This window comes from Oreochromis niloticus, linkage group LG14, assembly GCF_001858045.2.
Source record: "Oreochromis niloticus isolate F11D_XX linkage group LG14, O_niloticus_UMD_NMBU, whole genome shotgun sequence".
NCBI lineage: Eukaryota > Metazoa > Chordata > Actinopteri > Cichliformes > Cichlidae > Oreochromis > Oreochromis niloticus.
Window position 1 is genome coordinate 36677566 of NC_031979.2, and position 14903 is coordinate 36692468.

At 41.1% G+C, this 14903-nt stretch overlaps 1 protein-coding gene across 1 annotated transcript; it reads left to right on the top strand.

Annotated features, from left to right (window-relative positions):
- The first annotated feature begins 8690 nt into the window (after positions 1 to 8690).
- Positions 8691 to 14585, top strand: LOC100696366 (ras-related protein ORAB-1-like). Its single transcript, XM_025898564.1, has 6 exons — positions 8691 to 8859; positions 10489 to 10561; positions 10635 to 10730; positions 10863 to 10958; positions 11054 to 11185; positions 13521 to 14585. The coding sequence occupies exons 1-6, from the start codon at positions 8846 to 8848 to the stop codon at positions 13746 to 13748; spliced, it is 639 nt and encodes a 212-aa protein (XP_025754349.1). The 5' UTR covers positions 8691 to 8845; the 3' UTR covers positions 13749 to 14585.
- Positions 14586 to 14903: the final 318 nt, after the last annotated feature.

A 14903-nucleotide genomic window follows, 5' to 3' on the forward strand; every position in this document is an offset into this window, starting at 1 on the left:
TTTGCGCTATTTTATAATGTTTCCCAAGGAGCAGTAACACATCCAACCTGGTGTACATGGTTTGTGTATTGAAGATTTTCAAATGGTCGATTAAAAAAAACCCCAAAACAAAAGTCATGGTAATGTTCATGTTTAGCTGTAACGTGTTTGATGAAGTTCAAGTGAAGCTGAGAATGATGTGCTTGTTGTGAAAGACAGTAAACATATTCTGCCTTTGAACAGTTTCATCAGCCTGAGAAATGAGTGTATTTATGGATGCAGCCATCCAGCCATATCTAACGGAGTCATTACCATAACAAACATGAATTCCCATTGGAATTCATGTCCTCTTTTCTTTTAGTACAAGCCAATAGAGTTGCTGCATCAGTCCACTGAACTGTACTGTTTTTCACTGCTATTGTTCCTGGTTTGTTTTCCACACCGAGCCTCCAGTGACCCCATTAATCCACCAAAACATGTTGCTGGAAAAATGTCTCTGCAGAGGGGGTGACTCATTCACGGTCTCAGGTGCTGATGAAAATAATGTTACAGCATTTTCACTGGTTGGAAAAGTGTAAATAAAAGCTGTATTGACATATTAGCATTTTTCCCAGTTTCCCATATGAATTACTGAAAGTCGTTAGATAGCCACTGTGAGTTAAGTACAGTTGAGATAAAACTTTTTTGTTTCTTTTGCAGCTGGATTCAGTATGTATATGTTAGATTAAATAATCAGAACACATTTTGTCTGCCTACAAATTTGGCAAAGCGATGCCGTTTAAATGTGTGATGCATGGAATCCGATGAGTTGGAAGCTGATCTGTTTTCAGCCTTTTTTCATTCCTTTCTTTCTCTTGTAAAAAGCCGAGACTGTGGACATCACGTGCTGGGTGAAAAAAGCTCGCACACAAACACACCTCTCTTTTCTCTGGTCTTGCACAGACTCTCACAACACAGCTCTCAAGCAACAGTGACCTTGAGTGTGCACAAGCATGCTTGCATCTGCACGTGTCTCCTGTCAGCAGGACTGCAGACCAAACACGCCGTGACATAATTACTACAGGAAGAGAAGCGGGGTCAACAGAGGTGTGTGTGTCCAGGGGTGGTCTGCTACACATTCGACCCTTGATGACAGACATAAAAACAAACACGCTTGCACACACACAGACTCATGCTACCTTGTACACTGTGTCTTTATGCTGTGTGTGAATGTGTTTCAATGTGTTTGTCTTTGACATGAACCAGTGGAGTTTAGCAGTGTGTGTGTGTGTGCAGACCCTTAGCTTTGATAAGCGAGCTGCTTTGACTTCATCCCTTGCTTCACGTTGATAATCGGAGCAGTTTACGAGACACAACAGGCGTTGCAAGGCTTACTCTGTGTGTGTGTGTGTGTGTGTGTGTGTGTGTGTGTGTGTGTGTGTGCGGTTTGCTGTGTGGTAATGTTTGAGCGATGAGGGGTTAACGAACACAGCTGCCGTCAGTTAGAGTGTACAGCCGGAACTCTGGATGTGGTTTACTGTTGACTGTATCTGTGTGTGTGTTCCTGTATGTGAACATGCGACACAATGTAACAATCTGCGTTACATGTCAGTGGTGTTTTTAATGAGTTATGTAACTTCAGGTGTACTGTAGTAATAGCTTTTGGGATATGTTACATATATGTTTCCTATCAGGACAGAGCACAATATAGAAAGAGTGATTATGTCAGCAGAAAAATGAAAGCGAGCGATGCCCTCCTTTACATGCTCGGCTGTAGGAACGCACATGGCGTCGCTTCAGTCCAGCCTTCGCTGATACGGCCACACATCTGCTCTCCTCCGGCGTGTGTTCCATCAGACCTGATGTCAGGCAAACTTCTGCAGATAAAGGAGAGAGACTGATTAGCCCACACAGAGCATCCGTGTTAATTAGACTCATCTCCATGGCCCTGTTTCCTCACACTACCTCTCCCTTCACGCGTTTCATCTATGAAAACTGCTGGACTGGGACTTTTATATGTCAATTAACCTATCTGCAGAGCCAGTTCCACCTTGAGAAGTAGTGCCAGCGTTGGTTGCACACGCAGAAGAAATTACAAAGGCAAGAAAATAATAATGGACATATCTTAAGATTTTTTATTTTTATTCTTTGATTGAGAGCAGATACAGGGTTACAGCAGGCCAGTGTGACTGAACCCACAAAGAAGAGGGAAACGGAAATCTTCCTTGGATACAACCCCAGAGCAAATACGCAAATCCTGCTTTGTCCTTTGATGTCCCGTTTGTGTGACTTTTATTGCTGTTTTGCAGTCACTTGATGCTGAAGAGGAGATAAGTGTTGTTTTCGTTTGCTCACTGAGATCATGCAGGGCCATGTTCTGATGCTAAACAGCAGACATCTGCTCAGAGTCTTTGCTTACAGGTGAAGTTATTCTGCTCTTATTTAGCTCAGTGCTTTTATTCTTAAGCTCACACTTTTTGTGCAGCATGTCAGTTCATCCTCTGTCTGAAACAAGCCAGCTCCCCAACACAGGGGGGACTTCTGTGTTCGCAGCCTGAGATGACCATATTAAGGATATCCTCTCCATGACATCATCAAAGGTTAGAGAACACCACATGAAACTGAGTGTTTACAGCAATCTGACGCCTGCTATTTTGTACATTTACACATATGCTGTCCTCAGTATTTGAATCTTTGACCGTGGTTGAGCATCCGTGGTTGTAAAAACATGTTGCTGTTTTATTTTTTTACTCTCAGACACAAATCAACAAACAACAATCCCAAACACAAACAAGCACTCACACTTTTAGTCCCCAAGTTGAGCAGGTGCTTGTAGCTGCTGTAGGTATGGTCTAACCCTTTAATTAAGTCAGACTTCATCTTTTCAGCTTTATATTGTTGGCTGTGGATCAGCGTGTGTTTGTTCTTTCTCACAGTAGCAGAAGCTTAACAGAGGGATCTTTGAGTGTCATATTGCTTCCTGTGTGTGTTTGAAAGCAAGGCAGGGATAGGAGCTGACAGAAAGGAACTGCCTGTTATGTAAAACACACACACACACGTTTCTCACATACCTCTAGTCTGTGTGGACAGCTGGTGGGTTGGCGGGAAAACTGAGGAGCAGCTGTCACCGAGGAGAAAGAAAGGGAGAGAAGTAGGAGCGGTGGAGCGGGAGGGAGGTGGCTACATACACCAAGAGACGGAAAAAGACGAGAAGAACAGAAAAGACATCTGTATCTAGATTTCTATATCTAGATATCTAGAGAGAGAGGTAAAGACAAGCAAGATAAAGAGGAAAGATTGAAATGAAAGAAAACCCCACAAAGACGCGTCTAATCAAACGACCTTTAATTTCATGAATATTAAAATCATGAACTGAAACCCTGCAAACTCACACGCTCCTTCTGTCGGATTAACTGTTAAACTGGAGCTGATTTTAATTTTAGAAAACTCTTCTCTAATGTGGCCATTGTTTCTGAAAGTTCATGCTTAATTACATGAATACAAGTTCTTTGCTCAATATGTTGGGATACCTTTTTCTATATTATTGATTACATAATGAAATGATGTAACACAACTTCACAGACTAATTATAATTAGTCTTAATCTGCGTTGATCTCTCTACTACGGGGCTCTTTACACTTATGTCTGCATTTTTATTTGGTTAAATACGAACACAGTGATAGCAGAGGCGCTGCCACGTGCCACAAAGACACGACCAATGTGTTTATGTGGTAGTTCAATGAAAGGTTTCAGTTAGTTAAGAGTGGGAGAAAAAAAACTTTCACGTTTGCAGTTTTGTTTTGTTATACAATATTTGAAATAAAACAAACAAACAAACAAAACACTACATTTTTGGAAATATTTGTGGGCGTTTTCTTGTTTGTTTGGGTTTTTTGTACTACTTGAACACTAAAGTGGCCCTCACATGAGATGACAGTGCCAGCAGTGGCCCACAGCTCATTTCAGTTTCACACCCCTGCTGTAACATCATCACCTCCTGTGTCTAGACTTCTTTAGTTTGCAGCGGTTAATGTGAGGTTTGTTTTTTGTGGATGGAAAGCCTCGAAATCAGTTTTATTTACAGTTTCAGTTGCAAATTGAAGAAACAAAATTAAATTTAAAGTAGTGAATATTATGTAGCACAAAAGGAGTGTTTTAAAAACTTTATGGGATGACAGTAATAACTGAACATTTAAAATTTGATCAATACCGAGTTGTTTCTTTTAGCAGTGGTTTGATCAGATCAGTGCAAATGTACTGTATATGGTCAACACTGCATAGACAGGCCCCCCTCACGCTCTGTTGCCATAATGAGGGTTTGGTTCACTCTTCAGTTTCAAGTGAGGTTAATTATATTGCCTAATTAGCCTCAGGGCTAACACACACACACACAAACACACACACACACACACACACACACACACACACACACACACACACACACACACACACATATGCAGGAGTCAGGGATTGCGGTAAAATAAGGGTGAATAGTAAAAAGCAGCTATTTATCCCCGCTCCCTCGGGTCTCCTGGGAGGCATGCTGATGGGAACAATGATCGGTTTAACTCCATCCACTGACCTGCACACATCACACACACAGCCTCACACACTCTTCATTCTGGCTCAAGACACATACACCCACACACACTCATTTTGGGAGATTTTTGCACGTCAGTCTGCATGTTGACCACTTCAGTTGTTCCAGAAAGCTATCGGTACTTTTTCTGTTCATGTTTGTAACTCAGCAGCTGAGAAAATGAACATACAAAGCAAAGTGTAAAGAACACTCCTGGTGGGTTTTCCCTCTTATAAAAAGTCATTTGTAATTCTTATGTAGATTTCAGAAATGGCACAAAGTAACAGTGACAGGTTAACTGCCAACATGTTCTCATCACAGAGTTTAAATAGTGCATTTCTGTCAGAAGCTGCTGCTGTCACAGAAACTTTGAAAAAGGTGTCCTTGGCGTCACTGCCGCGAGTCGATATTAAGCCTTGGTTGTGTTCGATATTGCGGTCACTGCTTGCACAAACTATAATGCAAACTCAGCATAAAGATTTAGACTCGAGCTTGAGGCAAGTTTGACTCGCTTTAGTAGTTTCCTGATTGATGGAAGAATTGCAAAGTCATTAAATTATCATGAACCTTCTTGTTTTACCAAACAGCAGCATTTAACACCCTGAGAATAAGAATGATCCAGCCATGTTGGCTTTTAACATGTGCCACAGGTCAAAGCACAGTCTTGGATTTTAATAAGTAAACCTTTGTGTCTCTTCATTTCTTGGTTTGGTGACGTTTTGGCTTTGACTCCAGCGATGAGAGTTTTGTGTGACTGACTTGGCCGACATTCTTGTTGTCACATCTTCTGTAGGAGTTGTAATGTAAGCTCTGCCAGACATAATAATTCAGGGTGAATTTTTGTTTTGTTTTGTAAAATGAAAGTTTTACATTAGCGCTGATTTTGAATGCAGGAGAAAGATCCCAGACCAGCTTTCATAGACTAAAAACATCAGTAAATACAGTTTGTTTTGCACCCCGACCCAAAGCTTCGCCTCTCCTCTCCATCACTTTGTTTTCAAAGATTTCCCTTTCTTCTTCTTACTTGTCTCACGTTCCCACCCTTCCCCTTGCTTTCTAACCCTCCTTCTTTGTTATTTTCTTTCTCTCTTTATTTCTTCTCTTTCTCTTGGACCCTTCCCCCAGTTTTCCCACCTCGGTGCTCCATCGGGAGCACCACAAAGCCTGGTGCTGCCGTAGCAACCACCGCGCCACCGCCTCTGCCCCGGCAACAGGCCGTCGTCAGGGCTGCTGACCCTTGACCCCATCACAGCTGCTCACCCATCGCATATCCCTGGCTCTCTGCTCGCTCCCGTGACCAGGGGGTCACACACTATATCACTTTCACCAAAAAAACAGGACAAGACAAGAGAGTAGAGGAGAGGAGAGACGAGGAGATGAAGCAAGGACACAAGGAGAGAGGAGGTAAGGTGACCAGAAGAAGCGTGAAGATTAAGAGTAGACATAGAAGGAAAACAAACTAAAAGAATCAAAGATATGAAATTAAATGAAGAAAGCAAAAGATAACACCTTAATAGATGTTAAATGGAGATAAAAGAGGAGCAGAGGAAAAAACAGATGAGTCAACAGGATGAGAGGACAGAAAAAGGAATAAGAGACCATCTTATGGTGGAACGCACACCAGCCCTGATGCTTACGCTCTGTCTCATCGCACTGCTCTGTCATCACCTTCCATCATCACTCATGTCAGTTACAAATCTGTAAAGTTTCATGACTGCTGTCTTGCAACGTTGTGATGCTATCATGTTGATATATCTGTCCACATACAGACAGGCAGACACAGACAAATCTTCTAAAGTACTCTGAACCTTTTTAGCAGCCCCCCTGTTTGCCATTAAGACATTCACCAAAGAACAAAAGCACAAGGTGAAACCAAATGTATCTATTCTGTTGAAGGTTGTAACAAAAAACAAAGATTAGAGAAGACAGAGTGAAGAGAAGATATAAGGCACAGCGGAAGGAAATGAAAAGAGGAGGGGAAACAAGAAATCCAAGGATCAGGAAGGAAATGAAAAACAGTGAAATGCTACTCGTGTGTAAATCGACTTTGGGTTTCAGACAAAAATAAGTTATATTATTGTTATTATAAAGAGGACTGTAAGAAAAGAATAGGCATGATGAAAGGAAAGTGAGATTAGAGATAGTTAAGGAAAGAAAAGGATAAAAACTGACGATGAGCAGAAATAAAAGTAGAGAAGAAACCAACAGGAGAGAGGCGATGAAATGAGAACATGAGAAAAAGGAAAGCAGGAGCTGAAAGACTAAGAGGTTTACTTGGGTTAAAAACATAACATTTATGGATCTATCAAGCATTATGTGAAAGTTCAATTTATAAAACATTATAGAAAACAGTTTAATCCTCTAAATTTTCGCCTCTTTTTGAATTTTAACTCTACTGGTTCTACAAAGTGCTTACATCTCTCATTCATATTCATGAGCATGGCACACAAATGGTGACAGATTAGGCATTCACCTACCATTTATGGTACTGAGTTTGTGTCTGTGTGTATTTGTCTGTGCAGAGAGTAATGAACCCACGGTGGTGTGTAGTCCTCCAAAAAACCCAGCGCAGCATGGATGATGCTGTGCGTAGGCTGGATGCTGATTGGTTGAAAAGTGGGCTGGAACAGGAAAAGGGACGACAGAAAAAATTCCCCCAACTGGAAGAAATATCAGAGAGTTAAAAAAACGCTTGACCATGTTTAAGCCATTTAAGCTGTTTTCACACCTGCTCTGTTGCCCTGCACAGATGACTGATGGAGCCAGGTTCAGCCGGGCACATGTAATAACATCATGTGTTTCCAGGAGTGAGGATGTGTCTGAAGCAGACTACATTCCCCCGTGTGCCACACGAGGAAAGAAAGCTGGTTACACCTCACACATTTTAGGCCTCTTTTTTCCTTTTTGGCAAAAGAAAATTAAAAAATAATCCAAATCACTCGTATCGTCCACCCTCTGCCATCACATACACGTCACAAAGGACATGTTTAGACTCTGTCTTGAAATGACTCCTGACAGTCTGGAGTTTGGAGGAGGATTAGAGGACAACCTACTGTATCATGTGAGTCATGGTCACTCCATATATATTTAATATTTAAGCTAAGAAGCATTGTGGTTGTTCTCTGATAACAACAACTGTTGTCTTGGACAGTATAAAGATGTTGTGGTTAGCACTGTTGCCTCACAGGAAAAAGGTCTGGGGCCTTTCTGTGTGGAGTCTGCATGTTCTCACCAAGTCTGTGTGGTTTCGCTCCGGGTACTCTGGCTTCCTCCCACAGTCCAAGACATGCATGGGATGAGGTTAATTGGTAATTCTGTTCAGGGTGTACCCTCCCTCTTGCCCTCTGACAGCTGGGATAGGCACAGACACCCCCACGACTCTGAATTGGATAAGTGGAAGAAGATGGATGGATGGACTACATTAGCAAAGACTCCTTAACAGAAATGAACCCTGTAAAGTGTCTCTGTGCCTCTGAGGGCAGCTGCCATGTTGCTTTTGGCTGTTTTTGGTTGGTTTCAGTAGAACTTCTTCTTATTGTTTGGGAAGCTCAGAGCTGCAGTTGGTACAGGAGTCACTGTCACTTTGATTCAAAATGAGTGCAGAGCAGAGGCACAGTTTCATGCAGCTCACCACAGCAACACAGCACAGTGGAAACAGCAAAGAAACCAGCTGAATGTTGAGACTTAAAAGTGAGTGAAAATGAATTTGCTACAGGACTGTGTAGATGTATTTATGTCTGTGTGTGTGTGTACATGTTTAGACATCTTTGTGAGGACAGAAAATTGGCATGCTACTATACTTGTGGGGACCAACAGTCACAAAATGCCTGTCCCCACGAGTTTGAAGGCATTTTTGAGGCTCAAAATGTGGTTGTAGTGTCAGGGTTACGGTTAGGTTTAGGCTTAGGGTCAGGATTAGGCATTCATTTTTGATGGTTAGGGTAAGCGGCTAGGGCAAGCATTATGTCAAGTAGATGTACTCACTAAGATATGAAAACAAGTGTGTGTGTGTGTGTGTGTGTGTGTGTGTGTGTGTATGTGTGTGTGTGTGTGTGTGTGTGTGTACCTTGGTTTTAGGTGCTGTCCTCAGTGTAACCTGAACTGGGCTTTATTAATAAATAATGCATCTGAACCAGTCAGCTCATCAGTCAGCTTTTGAGGCAGGCAGTTCTGGCTTATTCTGCCATTTGCCCTCCAAAGGGACAGAAACAGACGCAGCATCAGAGATTATCTGTCTGTTTTCAGACTCAGGATTCAGTTTCAGGTGTTTCTGGTTTTGTTGCGTCACCTGGGCCGACCTCGTTGATCATGAATCCTGAATAGTAAGTGTTGTTTCTTTCTCTGTGCACTGCATTACCGAGATGAAATGATCAGCTTGTAAGAAAATGACACCTGGTCTTTAACACTGGCTGCTGACGTGGAAAGTTGGGAGAAAATTTAAGCATGTGTAACCTGCCCGACCCTTGTTTTTAACCTTTGTTTTGTAACTAGAGATCAGTCATTATTCATTCTTGAAGTATGTCACTCTAAAGAGACATACAAGCCATTTTTATTGCTGAGGTGTCTAATTTGAGCTTATCAGTAAATTGTAAGTTGTGATGAACTAATGTTTTAGGTCCGTCCATAGATTTGCGGCATGTTTCTATCAATTTGTAGAAAAAATGCAAAAAGAGTAGATAGTTGGAGGCATTCAGTTGGAGGTAATCTGCAATGGCTCACTAGGCCTCTGTGGCAGATGGGTATCGTAATTTTAGTGGTGCTCAACAGAACAAAGACAAATTGTAACTTCTCGCAGACAAGTGTGCTACAGAAGAAACCATACACAGAAAGACATTTGATCCCAGGTTAGAGTTTGCATCTGTGACTTATGTGTCCATAAACTATGTAATGCAGCAGCTAACCACTTTGGTTTAATGCTACTCATTCAGAAATACAACACAATAATTTGCATCCATCTAGTGTTACCAGGCAGCTGCTTTATTGCCAGCTTTTAGAAACAGCAGATGGTTTTGTTGTAATAATATCAACAACCTGGTTCCAGGAGGGCACGGTTTAAGCTGCAGCTCCAACATCTTACATGAAAATAAAACTGAATAGAAAACTGTGTAGTGTGGATGGTTTTATTCACAGTCGATCAGAAAGCTTGCTCATTATTCATTAATTTGTATCTTTAATGGGTAAAAGTTAGACATTTAAAAAAAGGAGCACAAAAGGATCAGATGGTTCTTGGTGACGACCACGTTGTAACCTGTGATTGCACAAAATGACATTACTGGTGAAACATTGTGTCAGTATCTAAAACTAGTGACTGTGATAAACCATCCCTGATGAGCTAATGTCTGTTTAAGGTTCACACTTTCATTTCATTCCTGGTTCGAGCACTTCAAGCACTCTTTCTACCTTTTTTGTGTCTTGTAATCTTTTGCCTGTAAGGGTTTCCACAGTCACTTTGGTGCGTCCACTGAGTGAAAAACTGCCGTCCTTCTCCTGTTTTGCTTGTACTAACTGTGAGATTTTGTACCAGCTTGCAGAGAGAATTGAAGACGCAAGTCTTACAAGCAAACAGCACGAATGATTTTGCAACCTTCACACTGTGCACTCAACATTTAGTTCATATGAAGTTAAAGCAAAAAACAAAAATCTTCCAAATTCAGAGCATGAAACATTCAAAATATCCGATCAACCCTTGATTTTTGTTATAGGTGTAATAAAATCTGGTTGCAAGTGTGCCACCCTCTGCATTTGTTAAATTCATGTCAGCATTCAGAGCTGTATTTGATGTGTGTTATTTGCTAGCTGGCTTTCAACATTTGAATTATGCAGCTTTTTATGGCATTACATCATTTACATCTGAGATGGAACCTCTGTAGTGGTTCATTCAGTTATAGGACATTTATTTAATTTATTGCTTTAGTGATGCTAGTTTAATGCATGTCTTCCTTTCTTCCCAGTGACTACTTGTTCAAGCTTCTTCTCATCGGTGACTCTGGAGTTGGAAAGTCATGCCTGCTGCTGCGCTTTGCGGTAAGACTGTGCACACCTATGCACACAAAGACACGCTCACGTTCCCTTTTTAACACTTAACTGCTTGCTGCAGGATGACACCTACACCGAAAGCTACATCTCTACCATAGGGGTCGACTTCAAGATCAGGACCATTGACATGGATGGGAAAACTGTCAAGCTACAGATTGTAAGGAAAGGGCGAATCGGTTTTGTGAGGAAACAACATTAAGTTATTTTTCATGAAAGCATGAAAGTCTTAAAAAAAACTGTGTAATGTTAGCCTCAGCGCTATGTTACATGTGTGCATATACTCCTTCAGTGGGACACAGCAGGTCAAGAGAGGTTTCGAACCATCACCTCCAGCTACTACAGAGGAGCTCACGGCATCATCATTGTGTATGATGTCACTGAGCAGGTCAGTGTGTACGTCTTCATCATCATCTAAAAAGAAAAGCATTTGAACATGAACTCCAGACCTCCTGCTGCTTCGCTCTCTCTCTCTCTCCTCAGGAATCCTTTAACAATGTGAAGCAGTGGCTGGATGAAATAGATCGTTACGCCTGTGAAAACGTCTCCAGGCTGCTGGTGGGAAATAAGTCTGACCTCGTTAGTAAGAAAGTGGTGGATGCTGCCACTGCTCAGGTAACAGGCTACATGCAGCGAAGAGGCTTAACTTCAAATACTTATAAATAACTTTACACCTGTGGTTTTATTAAACATCATAAAACTAAGTGGAAGCTTAAAATGGGAGATAACATTTTTCTTTTCTTTCCAAAATAATTGTAGACATGAACACACTGGTATTTTGACATCATCACATACTGGTATTTCTGTCAGAAGGTTTTAGCATCGTGGACAAAGTGTCTTTTGCTTTGTGCTTAGACACACATACTGTGGCAGCACTGGGGGCTGGAAGCAAGTAGTCCAGTTAGGAGGATCGACAATCATGCCTAATGTTTCAGTAACACTAAAACCGGATGACAACCTCACTGTGACTAGTAAGAATGGGTGGTTGCCCTGTGACTGTGTGGAAATTTTTCACATTCAGCGAATGATTGCAAACAGTTGCTGCGATCACATGTTTGGCACTGGACCTCTAAACTTTAAACTGAAAGGCAATGACAGAGTCGACCTATAAAACTCACAGCGACTGCAATCACTCTCAGGGAAATTGTTGAAGGTTGGCAAATAATTACCACCTCATTTATAAATGCAAACAGGTTACTAACACGCTGAAGTCCCTCTGACTGAGTCTGCACCAATGAGCACAAATTATCTGGGACAACTCAGCTGGTTTCAAACTGGGTATTTTCTGGGCAGGACTGCCTAGCACCTAAGTCATTTGGAGTTAGACTGCGGTGCCGCAGTAACTGTCTTACAATCTGTGGAGGAATTCTTGAGACTCCTTTCTTAATCTTGGTGTCGATCTAGCGGTAGAGCAGGCCATCTATTAATCAGAAGATATTACCTCTGATGGATTCTCTCCGAAGCATCCAATGGAGTATGAATGTGTGTGACTGTTAGATAGAAAGTGTTAACTTTGAAAAAGCATAGGAAAAAATGCTTGTATGAATGAGGCAAGTTGTATAAAGTGTGCACAATTAGAGCAGGAAAGCTCTTTATAAGAACCTGTCCATTTATCAGGTCTATGAGGTTCAGACTCAACTTTCAGTTTAAGTAGGTAATTTGTTAATCTGTCCATATACAGCAACAGATGAGTGATTTTCACTAATTTATCACATGTCACCATAATATTACAAACATATTGCATATATTTGCCACCTTAACCCCGTTCAATTACAAACTGATACAGACTGGCCCTATCTTACTGACTCTAAGGACCAGAGTCGATCTGAGGGGAGCAACTGGCTGTGAGTCAGTCAGAAGGACTTCAGCGTGTTAGTAACCTGTTGCAAACCTAGACTTGGACTATGAAGCAACCGTTTGAAAGGATAGGAGATTGCAAGCTCATATATTTAAAAGTAGAATTGGAGGCAAAACCTTGAGCGTTCAGGCCCATCTTCTGTGTAACCAGCTCCCAGTTTGGACTTGGGAAACAGAAATCTTCTCTACTTTCAGGATTAAGTTTAAAACTTTCCTTTTTCATCAAGTAGTTAGGGCTGGATCAGGTGACCCTGAATCCCCCCTTAGTTACACTTAATAGGTCATGCTGCTGGAGGCTTCCCATGATGCACTCAGTGTTTCTTCTTCACTGTGTTTACACATCACTCTGCATTTAATCATTAGTTATTATTAATCTCTGGCTTTGTCTTTCACCCTGTCTTCATCGCCACACCCCCAGGTGTGCCAGAGGATGCTTCTTGTTAAAAGGAAGTTTGTCCTTCATCCCTACGGTCTTTACCTTACAATAAAAAGCACCTTGAGGAGACCGCTGTTGTGATTTGGATTGAATTGGTAGTCAGGTCCTTGACAGGGGCTTCTTCGGACCAGTGGGCATCTTGTACATACACCAGCAGCTTTGACAAACCGGCAGTATTTGAATGAAAACAGGCTCAGTGTTCTCAGTGCCAAATCTGGCCAGGCGGTCATCGACTTTGTAGCTTTCATGTCTAAATTCCTTTGAAAAGTACGAGATATAAACTTTTTCCACCACCACGAATTTATTTAATTTAGCTTGGAATTGCTCTGCAGCACACTCTGAAGGAAAGTAAAAGAACAAAATATCCCATGAATAATGCAGATTCATTCATTATCATCCATCACTATAGTTTCAAACTCCCAAGAGTAAAAAGAACTAACTACAATATTTAAATGTTGACTCATCAATAATTGAAGAGTCTGATTAGGGTTCTTTTTCAGAATGACTACTGGACTCGCTCTTAATCCAGGAGTACAAATTACATGTAATACTTTACTCTGGAATAGAATTTTAGAATTACAGTTGTTGCATTAAATGCTTTTAAACTGTGGTGTTTACACACTTGCTGCTTTTAATAAGACTTGACCCCATCCACAGGACCTGGCTTCGTCCCTGAAGATCCCGTTCTTGGAGACTAGTGCGAAGAGCTCTGATAACGTGGAGAGGGCGTTCCTTACCATGGCCTCTGAGATCCACAAACGTCTGGCCAGTGAAGGAGGGGGCATGGAGGGCGAGTCAGCAGAGGCCAGGACCGCGAAGATCAACAGCGCTCCCCTGTGGCTGGGAGGGGACAAACAGACGCAGGAGGCCAATAACTGCTGCTGAGGTGGAAACATAAGCACAAATATTTATTACTTGATGAGACAGATGTGTCATTTGAAAAAGACCCAGCTGTCTGGTTTAAGGACTCATTAACTGTGTGTTACAGGCACATTGGCATATTTTTGACATTTATGACTCTGTGAGAAAAAGACATTTTTGACTTGACTACGATATATTTTTGAGCTTGGTACTTTTGAATGAAATAGAGGTAGACTTTTTTTCCTTTTACAGTTATGTTAATTTATTTTAAACAATGAGAAATGAACAACAAGAAAAAAAATGGAAGTAAAACTAAATAAAAAGAAAGCTATAGCACATTATAATAAACTATGACCAAACCATGACCATCTTTGACAACTCAGAGAACTCAGCCAAAGGAACAAACAGGGTGGGGTCTATCCAAGTGTAGGTGACATGATTGGGAAATACAGAGAGGACCGCTCTCGTGAATAGCAATAGGTGAATGTTAATTAGCAGCCACACAGTCTGGGAAGAGTTTTAGCTTTCTTTAATTATCTGATATAAGCAACCTGACTGTATGATTTAAGTTTCTATAACTGCCTCAGTTCTGTTAACCAGTACTTGTTGTGTTTTGCTTGGTGTTTGTTTATGTCAATAAAGATATCTGAAGTTGGTCTTTTTTGCTGAAAATATAAAGAGATAGTGAAATTCTTAAGATGATATTAAAAGAAAGCCTGATCCTGATCTGCGTGATTAAAGTTAGAGCGTGATTATTTCATGGTTTAAATGAACTAATCTTGGTGGTTTGACTGAGACAGGAGATCATGAAAATGCACAAATATCATTAACATCCTTTTTTTTTCCCCTCAAATTTTTAAAAGTCAGCTTCCATTCAAGTTGCATTGTGTGATGTCGGGGCGCCAGTTTTGGGGGCAAGACTTCTTATTTTGGAGCTCTCAGATGGATCCAAATACAGACATGGAGGTCTGGACAATAAGAAAAAGTCTGTAAATTCCGAATAGCAGTAAGGAGATTATCAGGTTTGATTTTTGTCACAATCTATCACACCTGTTGTTTTATAACTTTCAAACATGCAAAAATGTCTGGGAGCCACTGACTTTAAATAAAATGTTCATTTTGTAAATGCTAATTCATCTGGCATTTGAGTTACTAGATTATTAAACCTTTTAAAACCTA

Bases quoted from the DNA above. Each gene is read 5' to 3' on its own strand.
- LOC100696366 (XM_025898564.1), top strand. The intron at 10,562-10,634 runs GTAAGACTGTGC...TGCTTGCTGCAG, and splicing joins GCCTGCTGCTGCGCTTTGCG to GATGACACCTACACCGAAAG. The intron at 10,731-10,862 runs GTAAGGAAAGGG...ATACTCCTTCAG, and splicing joins AAACTGTCAAGCTACAGATT to TGGGACACAGCAGGTCAAGA.